This window comes from Mchenga conophoros, linkage group LG20, assembly GCF_057382185.1.
Source record: "Mchenga conophoros isolate Kocher_MC1m ecotype Shallow Benthic linkage group LG20, M_conophoros_male_GT1.1, whole genome shotgun sequence".
Classification (NCBI taxonomy): Eukaryota; Metazoa; Chordata; class Actinopteri; order Cichliformes; family Cichlidae; genus Mchenga; species Mchenga conophoros.
In genome coordinates, this window is record NC_140545.1 from 32,058,572 (window position 1) to 32,081,371 (window position 22,800).

Sequence of the window (22,800 nt, forward strand, 5' to 3'; positions counted from 1 at the left end):
GACTGGGGCAGGCTAACGTTAAAGACAAATAGTGATTAAAGTCCCACAGCACTGATTCGGTGGTTTCGGGCAGCAGCTCTGGGCATTGTTCTTGTCAAAAAAAGAAAATGAATGGACTCAGAGAGCGATACTCACAGTTGGTGGACACTGCAGTTGTAAAATTTGACCTCTGTGCTGATAAGCATCTGACCGGTCTCCTTAGAATTCAACCTCAGTTCAACGCCTGACCAATCTGAAAGAGAGGAGACACGACATCAACCTTTATTTAATCTTTTACTGTTACAGAGCAGTGAATATGTTCGCACTGTTTGCGTAGTTGTGAACAGCAGACTGATTTTAGTTTTAGGCTTATTAATATTTTTGAAACGAAGGTTGTTAGCACACATACACACATCACTTAGAAAGGTATTTCTTGTGTAGTATTGCATATATTTAAATATGTAACATGAAGGAATACTGCTTGCATTGAGCCTGTGAAAATTAAATACCTGAATTTCAATCTCATACAGAACCATTTAATCAGATCCAAATTTATTTACCTTCACTTTGCTGAACAGAGCTCTGACTGTGTTTTGTGAAAAAAAAAAGCCACATTATCTCTCTCTATCAGAACACCAGCTCCATAAATATGTGCAAGTGTCTGTTTGTATGTGTCGAGCAGCCTGAATTTCAGATGACATTCAGTGAGTAGGAGGGCTGACTGACCCTTAGTGCTCTGTTCTCTCCACAGCACCTGTTGGGAATCAGGATTTGTTTCACACAAGTCTCTATAGCAGGCACATAACAGACTTCTACTAGTACATATTTGTCTCACAGGATCTGATAAAGTCATATAGAGGTCATATCTGCACAAAACTTCATCTAAGACCATTTTATTTAGTGGACAAGGGTGCCAGCTATTTTCTTTAACGAGTTCAGTGTCTTCACAGTTTATCCTGACCTCTTCTCCTGCCCCTTCACATAATTGTATTTTAATTTGGCCTCTCTCCTGTATTTTCCATCAGTCTCCACCTTCCAAGTCTTGATCTCCCCTCCCCCTCTTCCTTTCTCCTTTCTTTCCTCTGTTCTCCTCAGATCAAGTCACCACGGCACAATCAGTGTTGATGTGCAACAGACAGAAGACTTGCTAGGGGGACAGGTGACGGAGGTCAGGAGGAGGTGGCCTCAGGGGAAAGCATGTGAAGTAAAAACAAAGGTATAAACAGCTGGATGGATAGCTTGATGGATGGAGGAAGGTCTTACAGGGGGGATTGGCTGACATTTACCTGGGGGAGAACATTCATATTAGTGCCTGATGCACTTGTCCCCATGGGAGTTCTGGGCAAACAGGTCTGTCATTTACTCACAGGAAAGAGGATTACCAACCCCCCAAAACACACATTGACTTCCATACACTGCATATTATATATTATTCAGGCAGTTTAGTTTTGTTATCCTGCAGCCATCTTTCCTTGCAAACAAGAGGCATTTATTGTCAAACAACAGATGTTAATATTCACAATGATATACACATTTGCAAATAAATGAATGCCTGAGCCAGAGTGATATATTTGTGCCCTGTATTTACAATAGAAGTTCATGAGATTTCCAACAATCATATAAGAGAGGTTATTGGCATACCTTTACACAAGATCTAAAAGCAGTCTTCCTTGTTTATTCCAAAGAAGGTGTCATGTGACATGCTTGTTTTGTGGAGTTCAATAAAATTAGCCAATTTCAAACTTTCAAATTCATCAGGTACCAGTGGAGGTAAAGAGCAAACACACTGTCTATGCCTTGGCTATGCAAAGACTGGAATCCATCAAATCAACTTACTCCCTCTAATTGATCCCTGACTGAAGAGTAGACCATAGGGAATGGTCTACGGTTAGACCATGGACTAGTGTTAGTCCATCCCCTATTAGGCAAATCTAAGGCCAGACATTAAGTGCAACGTAGCTGGACCACAGGCCAGGGGATCTAATTTGGATCCTCAAGCAGATTTAAAGTAGCCGGGGTCATGTGTTAGCACAGTTCACAGCAAAACAACCTGAATCCTGTGGGTGCTTGTTATTTAGACAGCCCCTGAATAAACTGGGAGTGCTGGATCACTAAATATGTTTCAGAGTTTGTACACGTGCAGCTGAACAGTTAGCCCAGAGATTTGTAAATGAGAGGGAGGGACATATCAGAATCCAGCAAAGGCTGTGTTTTGATGAGCGTATTGTTGACTGCACAGGAAAATAAGCATTTTCACAACTAAGCCATTCATCAGCTGGCATTGCATACATGGTAATATATGTGTGTCTGTTTTCTGTATCTACCTTGGTCAGTGGGGATGAGGGGGACATCTTTAGCAGCAGGAGATTTGCAGAGTATCTGGTTGCCATTGACCTGGCCCTCTACTTCTGTCAAGTTGCCAAACGAGCAGGTGATGCCGGCAGAAAGGTCTGGTACGTCGCTCACCTTCACTAGCAGCTGCAGATGGTGTGAGACATGACAATGTTCTTAGTAATGAAGTTTGTTGTACACATTTTTTTGAGAATGGATCAAAATGGACACTAACACTAATGAAAACAGATAAAAAAATTGGTAAAAATTTCCTAAAACTTCCCCATACCTGGAGCTGATTTAGAAGACTAATGCGTGATACATCAGATAGGGGAAAACACATAACCAACATTAACAGTTGCATCTTTGATAAACAAGACATGAAAATCTGAGATGAAATTATAAAAGGAGACAGTGGCTTAAATTCAGCAGCTCTAGTCAGGATGAGAAAAGAAAACACTGCTGTTGGCAAAGCTGTCCGTCCACTTTGCCAAGAACTGTTTCTGCATCTTAAAAACAGCATAATAAGGGAAAAAAGGTTTATTTAGAAGCTAATCTTATTTGTTTCTAGAAGGCATCATTCCAGAGGTAAATATCATGACCCACTCAGAAGCAGTAGAAGCTACATGGAGGAAAAAATGGGGAAAAAATATCACATGGCAAATTCTACTTTTTCTTTTACCTTTCTTTAGTATTTAGAAGGTGAGACAGATACAGGAAAAAATACACACAGAGACACTCACATATGAGATGCACTACACAAGTGCCGATGCACATAAAGGCGATTGAAGTCATTCTCTGGAGAGCAGTGACACTGTGGCTGGAGCATTCAGCTGCTGTTCCTATAAATAAATGTATTCTGTGCAGGGTATGTGATCTGGCTCTCTAGCCAAGAGAGGCAGTCTGGATAATTATCACCATGGCATTTCACAGCCTTGTTCCATTAGCTGTTATTTTTGGGCCATACCGTTTGAAGTTTCTCTTTGTTTTATCTGCCTCTCACTAAACACCGCAGGGCTACTGGGACAGGCAAGGCAGCTGAGCAGCTTAACTGTAGGTCTTTTAAGAGATGCTGACTGTCTCAGTGGCTGACTACACTGCCTCCCTCGTTAGCTGGCTTGTTCTGTTACCCATCAAGAGGATGGATGATTTCTTTTATTTTTTTTCTGCTGAGGACCTCTTGTCTTTCCCTGTTTTACTTTCACCATGTTTGTGTTGCTTCACTCTGAGGTGTCAGAGAGATCCTTGATTACAGCAATCACAGCAATCAATGTCTTTTGTTCAATGCAGAATTCCCTGAGTAACCTCTCTACAATAATTAGCTCTCATCGTCCTCAGACACACATATACAGATAAACACTCAAAAATTGCTTATGCAGAAATTGTCTCACACACAAAAACACAGACACAGTAAGCTATTGCACAAAATAAGCTTGTTTCTGAGAGTTAAGATTTTGCTCTTTTCGTTTGCTGGCTTCCTTTCACCACGATGGTGGTGGGGGTTTTTGCTGCTTGGCAGTCACCATAATTGGTTGCAGATTTCAGCAAAGGTAATTTCATTGTTTTCACTGCCTTTTCCATCTGTCCTGGTGCCCACTTCAAGAAGCTGCGTTGTCATGGTGATAGCAGTCTACCCCTGTGGAATTTGTGAACTGTGTGAATTTGAGTGTTTTGTGGTTGGTCAGATGACCCCGTTTCTGATATGACAGCAAAACGGGGGGGTTGGTGAAACTGTTAAAATGTAATAAACTGCTGTTTGCAAAGTGGACAACGGGGGCCAGGTATGCTGAGCATTGGCTTGAGGGTGAGATATAATGTGGTGCAGGGTGAGTCAGTGCAAGAGCCAACTGCATGTTAACAAGATTTTTATTTTTTTTATGTTTAACCACATAAATTAAAAGGTCAGCTCACCAAAATACATGGAAGAAAATGTGTTGTCAATTAATCTATAAAGATGTCTGGAGAGGAGTGCTAAAGAGATCTTCTTGGTTCTTGGTTTTTTACTTGCAATAAAATCCCAAGAAATCATTTAAAAATCTGTAATGCAGCTACTCTCAGCTTAAAGATTCACATTTCAGTCCACTTAAATTGTTCTGAACAGCACAAAAGTATTTCATGTATCCTAATACATCTATAAGTCAGTGTCTTACATCTCATACCATTTCAAACCAAAGACATTTTTCTGAACAGGATGTGCATAAAATGACCCATTAATAGTGTGGATTGTGCATAGATGTACAACAATCTCCAGAATCTGGACAGGCAGATCCTTTCACTGTTGATCTTTGCGTGCTTTTACTGAATCCGTGTAGAAATACTGTACTGTACTCAACTGCACTCGGACAACTTTAACGCCTACACACCCACCCACACAAACATGTCTTGGCACACATATTGACTGCTCTGTAAAAAGTGAGCATATGTATGCTGAAACGCCCACGTAAAGCCCTTATGAACCTTCCCATCTAATGTTTATGCATCAACCAAACTCAAGACTAGATGAACAGCTATGTGGGATCGTTTAAAAACTTCTGCTTTTGTTGCGTGGGTTGGAAATACGTAGATAGCAGCTAATTTTTCATTTTTGACTTTGCAAGCAGTGGTTGATATTGCAGGTATGTTGTATACTGTGTGTAGGATTATGCATATGTGTGAGCGAGTGCTTGTTTGTTTGTGTGCAGACTTACATGTACGCTAGGTTCTGAGACTGCAATGCTGTCTGGATACACGGTTGCCTTCACACACTGATTGAGCGAAGCAGCAAAACGGTACGGCTCATCTGCACGTTCACATCGATTCCTTTGAGAGCATCTGAACAGAGAGGAGAAAGGACCGAGATAGAAAGAAGTTACTGATATTTGCTTTTCAATGCCATCAGTGATATTATACAGCACTGAAAAAAATATGCGCGTTGGATATGATAGGAAATAGAGGAAAAACAACTTATTCCATGAATAAAAAGTTACAAGAAAAAAAAAGTGCCGCCAAAGGGATGTGCAATGAAAATATGTGAAAATGAAACTTACAATTATAATGTAACAATTATGACTGGAGGGCAAATGAGAAATTGTGACAATTTTAAACTCCTTCCAAAAACAGACGGAAGAAAGGAAGCATGAGGATTGTCAAAGATGGTGAAGACTGTGTAGGGAAAGGAATATTAAACAATGCTGTAACAGAAATAAAACAAATATCCCGCAGCAGTGCTGTAGGGAGATGTGACACTGTCACTGTCTCAACACATTAATAGCCAACTTTTGTCACCAGCCACTATATGGGCACTTACGAGTCCATAATCATCCACCTTTCGATGTTTCCCATGCTTGTTTTAGGACATCTGAACAGATCAGTAATAACCTACAAAAAAAAATAAAAATCACACCAAACCCTTGGGGCTTCTTTGCTCACTTTTCCTTGTTTTGTGCTTTTCTGTGTTAGTCATCCAGATTTGTTTATTTTGTGATGATCAAGGCTGTAAATGTGACATGCTCTACATTCTGGCTACAAGTTATGTTGCTGTTAACAGACTGTGTTTCTCTCTTGTTCCGCTAAACAGATGGCAGGCTGAAAAATTATTTTAAACATTTTTGCTGTCTTATTGGATTGGTTAAAAAAAAACCAGTTACAAAATAGCTCATTCTCAAAGATATCTTATGAAACTCACATCATTAATAACAGCTGATCTCTATTATAAACATGTAGGTGACTGGCTATGCATTCCCAATAAACTGCAGCGACAAGTGGTGGCACAGAAGTGGATGCACAACACAGCTAGATTGCTTCCTTCAATCTCAGCATAACTCTGTAGATGTAACTAGTACAAATTACAAGGCGTTCTCTCATAAGAGATCTTAATGGTCAGACTGCGTATCAAGTATCACAAGAAACTGCCACATCTCTCATTAAAACTGTGCCACCTCCCACCACTTATTAAAACTGTGCGGTCTCTCCATCCCATTACACCAAAGCCTCTCTATCCTTATCCAACCCAGTTATAGTGTCTGGCTAACTGGCTGACTGGTCACAGTAGCTCTAATTGGACTCTAAAGGGTCAGCTGCTGTCCATGGTGCTGATGTGCCACTACAAGCTCTGCTATTCTCTCCTGGTTGCTCTGTGCGTGTGTGTGTTGTGTGTTGCACTGTGTGCTCCGCACCGTGTGCTCTGCGCCGTATCATGCTTCTTAACCACATACTCTCACATATACTGACTCTAAGCTACATCTTCATCCACAGCCTCTGTGTGCAATTATGTTGTCAGAAGTCCACACTACTAGGCACACCAAGACACACACACACACTAATATTCCAAGCACTCCCTAGGGAATTTAGAGAGCAGAAAAGTGTGGAATTATTATAGTAGTGAGAAATCTCCCACTGGGAAAGGAGGGTCACTGCAGCACTTTTTGATGATGATCACCTGCTTTTCCCCTTCACTACTTTGGTAACTATACTTTTTAATATTGATGGTTTTTTTCTTACTTTACCTTTTCATTTTACACATTTGACCGCACCGCTGGTTCATTTGCCTCGGTCTTTCTCTTCCCCTCCGTCTCTCTCGCTATTATCGGCCCAAGACACTCCTTTTTGTCTTATTCTAATACAAGTTGAAATTAGTACACCTTTCTTAGGCAAGGTATTACTCTGCCTGCAATTTGGTGATTCTTTTACATTCACAATGGCAGGAGAAAATGATACTTAATGTGCTTTCAGGTGTGGGCTGCGGCACGATGTTTTATGCATGTCTCCAAGCTGTATGGGTACAGATGCAAAAACCTGGGCAGTCATTAACTGACAAAAAGCTCTGCATTGATTTTCCTCAATGTGAATCTGTCTCTCTCTTTTTTTTTTTTAAATAAAATTAATTTCAGTGGGGTGAAGTAAGATGAGAGCGCAGCAAGGGGGTGAGGCAGCGGGGGTGGAAGGCGTGCAGGATGGCAGCTGTTGCCATGGTTTCAGGAGATGGCCATTATCTCTGTGTAGTTAGAAGCTGACCCCTTGCCTCTCTCATTAGCTGAAGTGCATGCCACTGAGTGTTGACTACAATCCTGCCTTCCTCATATTCCCCCTTCTGACCTCCTGCCTTGTAGATCTCCCTTTTTCTCCTGTCAGTCAGTAGTTTCACTCATGCTTAGTGTCCCATCACTTCATACAACAAGTGTTCTCTAATGCACATCTTCCATATGCAAAGATGGACAAATATGTTTATCTTTTTCAATTTCCTGTAATAAGCAACTGAAAACTATTTTATTCCAGCCAGAGCTAGCGGCGTCAGATTTTGGTTAGGCTCCTTAAGCCCTGTCCAGGGTGCTGAAGTAGCTGCATGCACCATCATTAGCTCTCTCTGGTATCAACAAGTCTTCTGCAGAATACAAAAGAAGTTGTGAGTGGCAGTCCCATTTTGTGCAACCATGGGAGGTGAGTTGCTAAAATGCACCCTAAAATTGAGTGGAGAATATTGTTTACTACTGTAGCAGTGTGTTCGGGCTACACCGTTGTTCAGGGTGTAAATCTGACATAGTATATGCAATCTAATTCACTTTTAGAAACTTATATCTAATGTACAGTGTAAGGTGTAGTGTTGGCCGAGGAAGCAATTTCTATAGTTGGTAGGGGTTAGGATAGCAGACGCCAGAAATTGGGGTCCATTCCACCAATGTCTGCATCTTATTCTGTTGCCTTGGAGAGGAAATTACACCGTCATCTCTTCTCCACCTTGTCTTGACAGACACACAGACGCACGACTGGTAGAGAGCATCATCCCTGCATACAAACTAAAACAGACACATACGAGGGCATGGCCACATACAAATCATGTATACTCAAACCCTCTGGAAATTACATGTGCATAATAGCATACAGTGCCTTGCACTTAATCTTTCACACATTTAATAGACAGCATCGAATAATAACATAAACACACGTATGCACACACACTATGGTCTTGACAGCAGAGAGGAGGAGAGCCAGGCCACCGGGAAAGATTGCCGTCCTTCCTTAAAAGCACAACAGGCATGCTTTGGTGGCAGGGCAGGGGGATTGGGGAAAGGAGTACAGCGGGAAGCTATAAAGGATGTACAGAGAGACTTAACTGGATGTATATTGAATATTTGATGAGCTTAACAAAGCTTTACTAGTTTTAAGAGGCAACCCATAATGTTAGAGAATTGCTGGCAGGATTTGCTTTGAATGGGAACCTAGACTGGGGACTGTGTGCTTCATCAAATAAACTTGTTAATGTAAATGTGCATAAAGGCTGACTGCACTGGGTCTTTGGCTTCTTAATATGAAAAGCAGACTCAGTAGGTGAGCAGGGATATGTCAGGCTGTGCTGTACTGTGCTGGGTTGCTCTCTGTGTGACACACACATAGCTGCACACCCCTTCTTCAGTGTTTTATCCTCACTTGAACTTATCCAGTCCATTTGTTTCTTACTGGTCCATTTTTAAAGTATAGGAATACATTTAAACTTCAAGAAGTACTAAAGGAAGTGAAAAGGGAAATAGTAAACTCCTCAGGGCTTTGGCTGACATGTACTTTGAAACCCAGAGTTCATGTCAGGGGTCAAACCAACCACTGTAGCTCTTAGCCTGTCTCCAGTGGTGACTGATAATGTCACAGCAGGGCACTGCCCAAAGGACCCAGAACACATCAAGACCACATCTCATTCAGTGTATCTTGAAGATCTTGAAACTACTGTGGTGTAAATTCAGTGTGTTTATACAAAACAAGAACAGTAGAGCACCCATGGTCAGATGAACAAACATGTCAAGGTTTATGCAAACCCAGAGAATTTATAAAGAGACCATTCCTCAGTGCTCAGCTCAAGCTATAGCTTTTCTTGTGTGGGCTGAGCAGAGAGCAAAAGAGAAAAAGGGAAAAAGTCAGTGGAAGCATTGCAGAGACGGAAGCATCTCAAAAAGAAAATCAATGAGCAAGCAAGAGATACACAGTAGGTTGTTAGGATCATTAACTGTATAATATGTTGCCTGCCTACATATACTGTACACACTGGTGCAGTATTTCTGCATGTTGCCAACCTGTATTAGCTCTAGTTGCTAGGAATCTATGGAAATATCGATAGATCTGCATGTTTGTGATCGATATCTCATTAGGCACAATTGGGAAGATGGATGCAGCTTCCCCCTGACTGCTAACTGAGGCTTTGGCTGATGAGTTGGCCATTAGACACACAATCTGACATTCACAATGGACTGAGGCAGCCATTTTCATTGCTAGTCTAATTGGTGTTGCCACTGTGAAATTAGAGGAAATTTTATGGTCGTTGGGTGACACAATTTGCAGCGAAGTAATAAACATGCCACATAAACTAGGGAACAATAATTTAAGAAATAAGTTTGTGGGGTTTTGTGTGTGTGTCTGTGTGTGTGTTTTAGCAAACATGCATGCAACGCCAAATATGACTATTTTCTAGGTTGATGTTTCCTGCTTCAATATATGCTGAACACCCACAACTTTAAAACCAATGACAGAAAAGTAAATAATACTAATCCTCTTGTTACACTGTACCGCCCAGCTGGAAAGCCTTTGGTATTGATATTTGCATGGGTGTTACCTACTGTTGCAGGCCATTCACAACCCCCCAAAGGCAATAATATTCCCAAGGAAGATTATATGGACTACTACATCATAAAAACAGCTTAAAAAGTCAAATTTGATTCCCGAGCATGACCGCCAACCAAACGTCCGAGGTCACGATTCAAATGAGCAACAACAGGATGCAAAGGAACAAGCCCAGTCCAGAGAGGTCCCATTCCCTGAGCCACAGGACCCAATAGATCCACTGCTAGACAGGTAGACAGGCAGGTACCTGACCCAAACTGTTTTGTGGTTTACTGAAACAGATTTGGGTGGATTAGTCACATACAGTCAGACACTAATGCCGTGTAGTAGTGACATATTATTCTACTCAGAATAAAACGCTGACTCATTCTCTGCTGGAGTCTACTATACTTCTACCCTTTAAGCTGTCACCCTCACAACAAACACTCATTTTGACACAGAGAACGGAATTCCTTATGCTTATAATACATTACCGCAACCAGTCACTGATTACAACATTAGTAATACTGCAAACATTATTTAATACTATAATGGTAAAAAATTTAACCTTGAACCTGGTACCCTTTTGGACATAACTCAAACTTGTTACTAATCCTGACAAATCTCAACAAAACCATTCAGCCTCTCCCGGAATGTTGGAGTGAGTTGAGAGGATGGAAAGAGACGGAGTGATATGGGACATTTTGAGATGGAAAAGCCTCTTTTGGGCATGATTAGAGAGCTAATCTAACAGCAGCGAGATGCAGGCTAAGGGAGGGAGAGGGAAGGGGGCGGGAGGGGAGCATCACCATAACGCCATGTTTTTGGATTGTGGTCAGACGAAGGCTGAACTACCCATTCACAGGACAGCGACTGAAGAGCGCTCGAGATGATGAGCTCCCTTTGAGCAGCAATCAAAATGCTGCTCCGTTTTGTCGGCCGATGAGTGTACGAGAGCATCAAACACTCTCTCCCTCTTTCATTCTTCCCTGCTCATTCTTATCCTCACTCTTTTTTTCCCTTTTTGGTCTTCGTGCATTCAGTGAATGCCTAGCAGCTGCTGGTAATTAAAGGACTTTAGAGTCTCACACCACATTGGATCAGAGGTAGAAGAAAGAGAGTAGAAAGACAGGGAAGACAGAAATGCCACTTCTGGTCATCTCAGTGCCTCCCTCTCCCTCTGCAACATTCTCTCCTCCTCATCATTGCTAGCCAAACTAATGTCTCTCCGTGTTCCTAATTAGCCACCTTAGAATGCCGCACTTCAATGAGCATGCACATGCAAACATAAAGGAAATAGTAGTGGGTTGCGGGGCAGGAGTTGGAGAAGAAAAGAGGATGGATATCGTGGATGACAGCTGTAGAAGGAAGGAGGAGGGTGATCAAAGCAAGGGGTGTTTATATGTGGCAAGCCAACCATCTCTGGAGTGTGGAAGGGCTGATTCCAGAGGGGAGAGTGTCTAAATAGGAGACAGCAGTGAGCCACACTGGGCTGAGGAGATCAGTAGAGTTGAATAGTTTAGAGACTAGCTTTGCTATTTGGGTAGTGGGGAAGATGCAAACATGGAAAGAGGGAAAGATAATTTCACAAAATCAACAATGGCTTAGACATGGATGACAGAGAATTGGAAAAATTGAGGGAAACGGGGGATGATGGAAGAGGAATCACAGCTGAGGAAAGAAAGAAGGCTGGCAAGAAATTTAATTTCTGGGTGTCTGGGATGAGGGGGGTGCTTCACCAGAAGGGTGCAGCTGCTTTTCCTTAGTGGTATTTGACAAATATCTTCTTTAATTGTCAGTTATATTGTGCATTCATGTCACCACGCTAACTACACTAAAGCCACAAACTGGTTTATAGATAATTGTTATCCTTTTTATGCTGTGCAATTATGTATGTTTCATTTAAAATCCTGTACAAATTTCTTGGCTTTCAGTTAATAAGTGGGTGTTTTGATGAAGTAGTCGAAGTGGACAAGATTACATCATCTCCTAAGCACTCAAGCAACACTCATAATTCATTGCAGCTAACAACACGAGATGACATTTTTCTGCTTTTTCTGAGGTTTCCCTGTCTGATGACGTATATATATGAGCTGCTGTGTTGACAGAGGTGTGTAATTGTGAGTGGTGGCACGTCGGCTTTGTGCATGAAAGAACAGGCTGAATAAGGCAATGCTATGTCAAGACATATTCAAAAAATACTTGCTTCAGTGTTTGTTGCATCTTCTTTTTGTGCCACCTTTGCCAAAAGGTGGACAAATTGTAAACTTTGTAGAATCTTTTTTGTAACCATCTGTCTTTTTTTTCACCAGGTATTTATGCTGTGTTTATCATGCAGAAGCTGGATATAAGCACCAAAACCGATATTTCACGTTAGAACTGTTGCAGAAATCGTAGCTCTTTCAATACATTTGTAGGCAGAACCATATGGAGGCCTGAAAATGCAACAGAGAGAAAAGCTAACCATTCTCCAAGTAACTTTTTTCCTCTCTGCAGCAGCATAGCTAAAGCTGACAGGGGTCCTGCGATACTCTTTGCAGGGTCAGGCTAGAAAAAGGGGGATTAGGATCAGAGACAGGTGGCAAAACCGTTCGCTGTATTGAGAGGACAGATGGCTGATCTTACGCAAATCAGGGTGCTGACCTTTTCTCCCAACAGTACAGTACAGTGATCCACATGAGTGTTTGTGCATGTACATAAAAATCGACCCCATGTGCACTGACACATGCATGAACCCACTCAAACGTAAGCCCTCACATATTTTCTTGAGAAGCAATTTAAACACCAAACAGCTGTTCCCTCATCACAGCTGGCTTCCAAAAGCCATTCACCTTTAAGGACCAACACCTTTTACATGCAGTGGACTCAGATTCCTATCAACGTGAATTATTCTATCCCCTACCACACCTACACAAAAGCATATGATTAGCAGTCTAGCATGGAGGCTTATGTTGTGTTAAATGATCCCTGTGTGAAGGCACGCAGACTGCACAGAATACAGAGCTTTCGTCAGCCCCTCCTGCTCTTTGCAAGCACATGCTGAATTACCTTGTCGCTAGGCAATTATTTGTCCTGTCCCAGCTTTGGAGTGATGTAAATTACTTTAAGTGCACTTTGCAGGGGCTGCCATCATGATAATGATGATTGCAGCAGTGCTTTGACACACACACAAATATCCAGCTATACCTTTACAGAGTGGGTCTGTATTTAGGGGGGCTTCAAATGGGGACACAGTAACTAAGAAAAAACTCCAATAAAATCTGTGTACTTAAGAAACAAAGCAGGAGAGGGAGTCAGAGCTGAACATCTTTCAGCTTTTTTTTACTGTTCAGTATTGTCTGTATTCCACTCTTTTACATTGTTTCATCTAAATATTCACATATCAGTTGCTTTTTCAGATGAATACATGCACACGCATATTTTTCCCGCATCCGTTTCTCCCTTCTTCCTGTCATTTTGAAGGTTAATTTTGTTGCAGTAATTATTGAGCTCCAGCAGGTGTCACTCATGCTTTCTATGCGTATTCTCTGATCTTTAAACTTTCTGATTGATCTCTTTGGTCTGTTGTTGCCTGTCTTTTTAAATTCCATTCAAACATATATAACATGAATGGCATCATTTCCTGTAAATATCAAGTCATGTCAGAATAAAGCTGCAATGACAATGCCAGCAACAAGAAGCTCTGAACCATCTCTGAGGCACAATTATCCATTTTCAGTCAGATGCTGTCTCCTTTCCTTAAACTGTATCCCATCAGAGACAAACATTAGGAAAATAACCTGTCTGCCTTTGCGTGGGCAAAGTGAGGGCCATTTTGAGAGACATCTAACAAAATCTGTCTGAACTGAAAAAAAATGAACAAACACAACAAACCACTAAATATGGAGCGGTGCATGGTAAACAGCAGACAACTGCCCTCATGTTCTGGATACATATAACTGGTAGAAAATGGGCATATGGATGCAAATAGACATGACAGCTAATCAGGGATACTCACATATTATGAAGAACACACCAACCACAGTGTGGATCCCCAGAGCTCAGGCACTCTCCACATGTCCCGTACTGCTCACATGACTCGATGGGAACTTGGGTAACCTGCAAACACATTAAAACATCATTGTCTCAGTGCAGCCAGAAAAGCGTTACAAAATGTACAACAAAGATCTCTGAGTATGCATGTGTTTGTGTGTGAGCATGCTCAGTCCCACACAGACAGACGCCAGTGAAACTATTAATTAATGTGCAATGTTTTGACACAGTTAATCTATGTTATGAAATGTAATAATGTGACACGCACCATTACCCCTCCATCCCTATTAAACAGTGTTATTGTTTGTTGTGGACCTGTTGCAGAGAATGATGTGCCTCAAAATGTTTGGCTACACTACGCCTCTGTATACTGATGTGTGAGATGCCAACTGCCCAAGCAACTGTTGCCTTTATCTTAAAGCCATAAAAACTACTGAACAGCTGGGATCAGTTGGCAAGACAAATCTGTTTTTCTGCCATCAATGGGTTTTTGTCTGCACCAGGGCATCTGTCCACCTAGGTATGGCCTGTGCAAACACACCAACACATGGACGAGTGACAGACGTTTTTCTCAAGAGAGCGTTCAAAGTACAACTTGATGACACAAGTGTAAAATGTGTTAGGAAGAGAGTTAGAGTCAAGTGTATTGAAGAGTATAACTATAACTATATCTAAAATAAACAAAGAAAAGATAAACTTTTGAAATTATCAATGTTATTAAAAAAAAAGTAGAGGCCTGCGGCATGACTGTTAAAACTGGAAAGTAACAATTAAAGCTGTACTGTAAATGTTTTTTTTAAAAATATGACAAGGGAATAAAATTGGTATTTCAGTATTACATGTTGAAAGTGTCAGCAACAATAGATATGATTAAGCGCTTCCAGTGGAAACCAAACACACCCCCATACCACACTAACCCACACACACTAACCCACACAGTGCTATTTGAGTAGAGTCGCATAAAAAATAAAATAAAAAAATATCCTAGTGCTCACTGTACGAACTTGATTTGACTGATATTGTTTTACTCAGGGTTGAGATGTTCCATAACCTATGTAAACACAACACACTAGAGAAGAACAAACTTCACAGCTTGTTTGCCAAAGTGTGCACCACAATCTGGGCCTACGTAACACACACTTATCTCCAGGTAGGTTTTATATACACAAGAGCATGAGTGTTTATGCATCTGAATCTAGTTGTCTGTCTGATGTGGTGCTGCCGTCTCGAACGACCTTCCTTCTTTCTGTCTAGCTTGGAGGGCTTCAGAGTCAAAGGTTTCTGTGCGCTGGTGTGTGTGTGTGGGTGTCCGCCTGTAAATGTACATCTACTGTAACATGAAGCCAGAAAACCTCAATACTGCTCAGCAGATGAAAATGGCATAAGAAAAGCGGGGGCTGAATCAGTTCATTTTAGAGTCTGACACAGATTCATTTCCAGTTTTGTATGTCTTTCAGTCTCTTGGCAAGTGGCGTGTTGGATGATAAGTGCTAGCTCTGACAGTGTTTGCCCTGTTCAGATGCAAACCTCAGGATCACACCAATGCCTAATAAGTGACTCCTCTGTAAAATGTGATGGATCGAATTAAGGGTGCAAATAGCACCTTTTAAGTGTTTTTTGACCCTGTGCATATCACTCACAACTGGGTGATAATAATTGCTGTTAGCAACCATGGACTGGAATTAACTGTCAGTTAGAAATAACAGCTGGGTGTTCATCAAAATCCTGTCTTTTATGGTACACAGTGTTGAAAATTTACAAAGAGCTGACAGTAAAATTTGAAACATGCATCTGTTATTGCATGGATTCTGAAAAGTTATAGTCAGCAAACCTGTCAGATGCTGTAAAACCTGTGAGCTACACCTGTTCCAGTGTGTATTTTTCTTTCTTTGTTTAGTGCTTGCTACTCAGAAGCTCATCATAGTGTCTGCCTGGTCCTACAGAAAGACAAGCCCAGAGGACAAAGAAAGCCACTGACACGGTGGGAAGTTGACAGTTTGTGTGGCAGTTCCACCATGGACACTCCAGTTAGATTAACCCCCTGTCAATTCAACAAACTCTATTATTGTGTGTGTCTGTGTGTGTGTCTTTCTTAGCTTCGGGACAAACAGGTGGCATGCTGTAATGAGCTGCAGACGAGGTCACATCAGCAGCAGAAGCTGCAACCGATGACAAACAAGCCCACCAGGAACTAGACTTGGCTGAGGAAGCAGCAACTCAGTCTGTGTGTGTATATATCGCAAAGCCTCTGAATCTCTCTTAACCACAGAAAGTCGTCAGATCCTTCTCAAAACATGCATGAGGCTGCTGAAACTTTATACTATTACTTTCACAGAGGCCCAGACCCATGAAAGGGTTACACTGTAGAGACAGCTGTCAGTGGGGGAAAGTCAGAGAATAGTGAGGGGAGCTTAGGGTGTCCCTTATGGAGCAGTGTTTAAAGACTGACAGACACAGAAGGCTGTCAGCTGATACAGTACAGACTGAAGAACAAAAAGGCCAGAGAATAATAAGAAAAGAAGGGGAGGGAGGTAAAGAGAAAACAAAAAGATGAGAAGTGAAAAAAAAAAAAAAACGCACACAAAATAAGAGACTACTCATGTGCACTGTAAATGTGTGTTGTAAATAAATATTGCGCGTCTATGTCGCTGCGAGGGTATTGATGTTTTAGACCAGCATGGGCCAGTAGCACAGAGTGTAGGTGAGGGGAATGTGGTGTGGGAGGGTAGTGGGGGATCACAGCAGCTGTTGCCCAGCACACACTACAGTCACTCAAAACAGCAGGGCTGCACAATGAAGCCCCTTCTCCAACTGTGAGTCTGTGCGTGTGTGTGTGTGCGCGCGCATTTGAATGCACACGTGCACAACGCTGCAACGGATGTGCAGATTGTTGTTGTGTTTTCAAAGAAGACCAAGAGTCCTGCATGTGATCTAATAATGCCTTAAACTTTCTCTTCCTCTAGGTTCCCAGAACACATTCATAGCCACAGCTGACCCATAAGGTAAACTGAACATTGTCAGTAAAGATGCACTGTGCGCTACTCAAATGAATGCTAATAAAATTCCAGCTTAAGATGACCCTAGCAGGGGGTTATTCAACCAAAGCGGCTACAGCAGGGCTGCATACTGGAGCGACCTGGGTGACTGACAGTCACAGTCTAAGGTTAAAACAGCTTCTTCTCTTTCAAAGCCTCACGCTGAAAAAAAAGACTTCAGCTTTCATTATTATAATAGAAGAGCGCTTTTGTTTACAGGAAAGTATAGCTACAGATTTGGCTAGCATTATTAATGGCCACCCTTAACATCAGGATATCCTTTTATGTATAAATACTAAATTTTTATTAACCCATCAAATTATACAACTGCAGCGGACTGAGAAGGGCATTATTTGTTAACGTCACCGAACATCTTTTTTGTGAACTGTACTGGGCAACTCTTGCTGCCATTAGAGGCCACTAACATTGTGAACTTTTGTTATGTATGATTATAAAATATAAAATTCAACTATTTTTGCTGCAGTGGCACTCAAGACAAAAAACCTCCTAAAAAACAGACAGTTGATAGTCTGGTGGCAGTGAAACAGAAGTAGTGGTATTCAGTAAAAGAGGCATTGCTTTTAGGATTACTAAAAAAAACCCAAACCAATGTGTTTTGCCAGGCTGTTTGGAGTATAACAGGGGACAGAAACATTTGGATGTGGCACCCAAGTGGGGCTTACAGTGTTTGCTGATTAGAGAGCAGCAGGAACAGTCTCATCTGTTCCAAACAATCCGTGACTAAGAATGAATGGTGACTCCATTTCTGCTCTGCTGTCCTGGGAGCAAGTCATGCACTGCACTTCCGTGATGGATAGGGAGGCAGTACAGGAGCAGAGTTTGAAGAGAAGATGGAAAAGAAGAGTTTTTTGGGAGGGGGGGGGTTTAAGATAAACGAAGACAAAGTAAAGTAGAAACAGCCCATTGCCCTGTGCTCTGATGGGACCAAGTCTCTGTATTGCCAGATGTGCCTCACAAGGCTGAGCAAAAAAGAGAAAGCAACACAAAGAGAAAAATCCCACCATCACCAGTAATGGAGAGGAAGCTATTTTGCAATTGTTACCAAGGTAACAGCCCTGGCTCTGACCTCAGGACCCCCCCCTTCATCTACCACCACCAATAATCCCTCCAACCTTCGAAACCTTGAGCAGTGCACGGTAAACAGCTGGCACCTCTGGGACTTCCTGCCACCTACACCTCCTTTTAAACATGTAGACACACACACACTGGCGGCTCCTCTACACCCTATCCATTTTTAATGAGAGTTAGCCAGGCTGCCACGTCACTGGAATGAGGCACATCGATCATGAACACAATACCCATTCCAGTAGAGCGAATGAGGGTAAGCATGGGAGGAGTGTATCTGAGAGTGTGTGTCTGCTTGTGTGTGTGTTTATGTGTGTAATTGTATGTGTGTGAGTGAGACAGAGAAACAGTTTGAGCCAGCTTAATGACTAAAGCTCAAAAGCAGAGCAAATACTTGTAGCTGAAATAGATGAAAACATATGAAAAATACAGGCTTATGGGTCTTTTACTCTCACAGTGACCCCGCAGCCAGTTTTTCTTGTATTCAGGCTACCTACAAGGACATCTCAGCCGTTTTTGCCTGACAGGCCACCCTTTAATGTGCTTTAGTAATCCTGCCGAGACTCTTCCTTAGGACAGCAGCTATATCTCCTTGCTTCTGTTTCACCCTGTCCTCCTCCCACTGGTCTTCTTGTCCTCAACTCAGGAAAATCTGCCCACTGTACTCTCTAGGCAGAGCCATCTCCTCTAGCTCACTGACATCCACCCACGAGGATTCACATTCTCTCAAGTTTGCATATGAAAAAAAAAAAGGTTCACCCATCCCCTCTGACTTCAACTTGTTTTATAGAAGTTTTTAAGACTGAATATGAGAATAATTCACTTCTTCTGCAGTCTTACACCGAGGTCGGTCAATGGTTCATGTTAATCATCAACATCCATCCTATATATGGCTGGACCTGATAATGGAGGTGAGGGGTTATGCATTATGGCTGTTCCAAGGATAATCAGGCATCAAGACCCTCACCAATTACACCCAGCGTGATTAAGGACAAAATGAGGGCATGCTCTTGGATGCTGGGGGTGGACAAGATCTGATCCTTTGGTGGCCTTGAGCTGAGTTGTGCAACGATACCACAACAGCTGGAAGCTTTGATGACAGCTTAAACCCAGCATTCCAAGAGCAGATGTGTTAAAGCTATTAGTTACAGCTACAGCTACATATGAATATAATAACGATGCATAATAATACTCCACATCTTGTGCATTAAAAAACAAATGAAACAAAAAAAAACCACTAAGAAGATACACTGTAGCTACACACGTGCTGTTCAGTTCTGAAAGGAACTGCTTTTAGAATGCTTGTTTGTTGGTTTTATTGTTACAAATGCTAGAGGGCTTTGTTACAATTCATTTGAGAGACACACATTTTGTGTAGGAATCCAGAACATTGATTTTTTTCCCCACTGTATAACATCTATTAAAAAGCCATCTACAGGATTAATGCAGAGAAGGTTCTGGATACAGGCATAAAAACAGGAAGGATTCAGTGGAAGATGTGGTACTATTTTGTATTAGTGTTTTTATGAAGGTCAGACCCTTTTATACTGGGTGGCTTTCAAACTAACTGGTTTTGAAGTAAACGCAATAACATTCAGAGTAGGTATTAGTCATTGATTTTAAAAAGCTAACCACAGTAGAAAAGACTCCAACAAAATGAAATGATACAGCATGCCTCATCTACAAGCAGCCATCTTCCATACTCCAGAAATGATTGGGTGTGAAATTGGTAGCTTTGAACCTTTTTTGTCACAGCCAGCGCTCTCAGTGAATCCACTTCCTTATTTATGTGTGTGTATTCACCTACTCAGAAAGAAAATGCTTGCACATACACATGCACTTATTTAACTATTGGAATTTGCCCATGCTCAGAGATTTGAGTGAACTAAAAACTCAAGACATTGCAGCACTACAAAGCTGGATTTAATAATAATAAAAAGATGGATAAAAAAAAGAGGGACTGGAATCCATACACAACAACAAAGATGGCCATGCTAACTTATTCTGAACTTAAACTAAGCCAAGGTGGATATCAAGACAATACTGTTACCTTTTTATATCAAACAGCATCAATATCTACCCCACATTAGGTCTTTAGCCCTCTCATGCCCCTCGGTCCTGGGGAGGCGTGGCCCTTGGCAGCTCATAAGTAGTAACAGATTGGCAGGAGACAAACTGCCAGGCAGGAAAAAAGGGAAGGAGCAGGTCAAGCGTGTGCCTACTGACCGCAGTTTGAACTCTGATGCTGAACGTCTATTATGTGTCAATGCTAACCCAGGAACAATAAGTACATAAGTAAAGTGGTAATAATACAGTTTAATGCTTTCCACCTAGCATCTCTTAACTTAGAATAACTGTTTGGGTGTTTGTTGTTTAGGAATACATCCGGATAATTCTCTTACCCAATTTAAATGCCATAAAAAAGGGACCCTTTTGGGTTCCTTTTTTGACTTAGACCATCCGAGGGTTAAATGATTAAATCCCTTTGGGAGGAGACTTATGGGGCGATCGTGGCTCAAGAGTTGGGAGTTCGCCTTGTAATCGGAAGGTTGCCGGTTTGAGCCCCGGCTCCAACAGTCTCGGTCGTTGTGTCCTTGGGCAAGACACTTCACCCGTTGCCTACTAGTGGTGGTCAGATGGCCCGGTGGCGCCAGTGTCCGGCAGCCTCGCCTCTGTCAGTGCGCCCCAGGGTGGCTGTGGCTACAATGTAGCTTGCCATCCCCAGTGTGTGAATGTGTGTGTGAATGGGTGGATGACTGGTTGTGTAAAGTGCTTTGGGGTCCTTAGGGACTAGGAAAAGCGCTATACAAATACAGGCCATTTACCATTTAGTGACAATAAGCATATACAGGTTGGTCTAATTATTCTAAAAAACATAATCCACCCCCTAAAAAACATGGACTTAGTATTAATTCAGCATTCAACAGACCACATACATAATACAGCTGTGCACGCATTGCATTGGATTTCTGCAGGCATCCCCTGGACTGACCGACAACTGTGTGTCTCAAAAGCAAAATGGGGCATTGGGCAATCGGACAGTGGAGGAGGGAGATGGGACTGCCTCCTTATCTTTGTTTATGTGTGTTTGTGAGTGTGTGTTTAGGTATTACAGGCTGGAGGACTAGAGGGAGGAGTCATAGGGGCCTGTGAGGCAGCGGAGAGAGAGCAAGTGTAGAAATAATGGAGTGAGGGAATCGACCAGTGAGGAGGACGAAAAATACAACCAGTCAATACAGCTGGGAGTGTATCAATTATGTATGGCTTCAATTCTCTTTTGGGGTAAAAAGAGGTGGGGAATTGGCTCGTTCCAAAAGCCTGTGTATTTTTCTACTGTTTATTTGTACCTCAACTGTGGCTTTGCATATATTGTAGATCACTGAAGCTCTCAATGTTAACAGCTTTCATGCCCTCAGCACTGTTAACTTGCACTGAAAAACTAAAAGCATTGACAGAAATCTGATTTTGTGCCTGTTAATAATCTTAGCAAAACACTAGCAAGGGAAAAATATGTTTATTTACTTGTGCATGACTTAACAACTTCACTTGATCACTTGAATCTTAAGCATTGCAAATGATACCAGCATGGCTGTTACTTCTTTCCACGTATCATTTGCACCTTTTTACACAAGATAAAGATGTTAGGACTGATATTGGTGATATTATGTTAAAGTCCCTTGCTCTTTTCCTGACCCTTTACTGTCTTTTTTCACTTATCTTCTCATCTCCTCCCTTATGTTTTTCCCTGCCTTGAACACACTCTTCCACGCTCCAGTGTTCCCTCTCCTTTGCAGCTCCCAGTCGAGGTGGCCTCTTTGCTCAGTAATTCAGTCAGGAGGCTAAAAGGAGGAAATTACATCCATGCTGCCTGACCACTTTGAACTCTCAGCCCCCCTCTACTATGCTTGCTCACTGGCAACTGGTTTAAAGGCCCACACTGACATTTAAGAAATGGGCACAGGGAGCTGTGAAAGCGCCAAAGAATATTTTTGAGTGTGCATGTGTGAGCGTGTGTACTCATGCAAAGACAGATATGACACTGAGAGTGATGACATGAGGAATTAAGTTTTTCTGCATTATATTGTAAATGAAGCCTGTTAATTAGAGGGTTTGCACTTAGAAAGCACATTTTTGACAAACTGTATTCATAAATGGCAACACTAAGCCACTAACCACTAAGAAACAGTGAGTCTTCACTGATACTAACAGTATAGGTTATCTGGAACAGCAGTCAAGTGAAGTAATAATATGATATGAAATTACCAGTGTATTAGAAAAACTTTAGTTAATTCAGGTAAAAAGGCTGATGTGAAAGATTCAGATCAAGTGTACTTAACCTGCAGCTGAGAGGAAAGTAATGCATATATAATAAACGTCTTTCTATGAGTGATACTTACATCAACATTAACAAATGTTTTTTTGTGAATCCTACATTTAATCCTACACTTGCATCTTTCCAGGTCAGCCTTAATGATTAAAAGTCACAATGTCTTTTTGCAAAGCTTCAGCCATTATTAATGCAATTTCTTGCCTTTCACTCTACCTGCTTTGCGTTATTTTTACCCACCTGTCTGGACTGCTCATCTATGTCACATTTATTTTATATTGGTCGCTTCACTGTACCTCTTTGTCTTTCGATCCATCTCTGGCCTGTCTGTCCAAGTCCAACTTGTGTGAGTGCCTCTCAGTAGGGTGCCAGATTGTCAATGCAGCCAGTAATGAGGTGTATGCTTCAGTCAGCATGTGAGGAGTTAATAAGGAAGCAGCAGAGGCCATC

The 22,800-nt window shown here is 41.7% G+C and overlaps 1 protein-coding gene across 1 annotated transcript in view; it reads right to left on the minus strand.

Annotated features, from left to right (window-relative positions):
- The window catches only part of plxna2 (plexin A2), a 160,919-nt gene that overhangs the window by 55,297 nt on the left and 82,822 nt on the right, over nt 1-22,800 (minus strand). The window contains exons 5-8 of the mRNA XM_085261099.1: nt 13,868-13,968; nt 4,998-5,121; nt 2,304-2,457; nt 136-232 (exon numbers count right to left, since the gene is read on the minus strand). Coding sequence (XP_085117225.1) covers nt 136-232; nt 2,304-2,457; nt 4,998-5,121; nt 13,868-13,968 — 476 coding nt within the window. The remainder of the gene's footprint in view (nt 1-135; nt 233-2,303; nt 2,458-4,997; nt 5,122-13,867; nt 13,969-22,800) is intronic.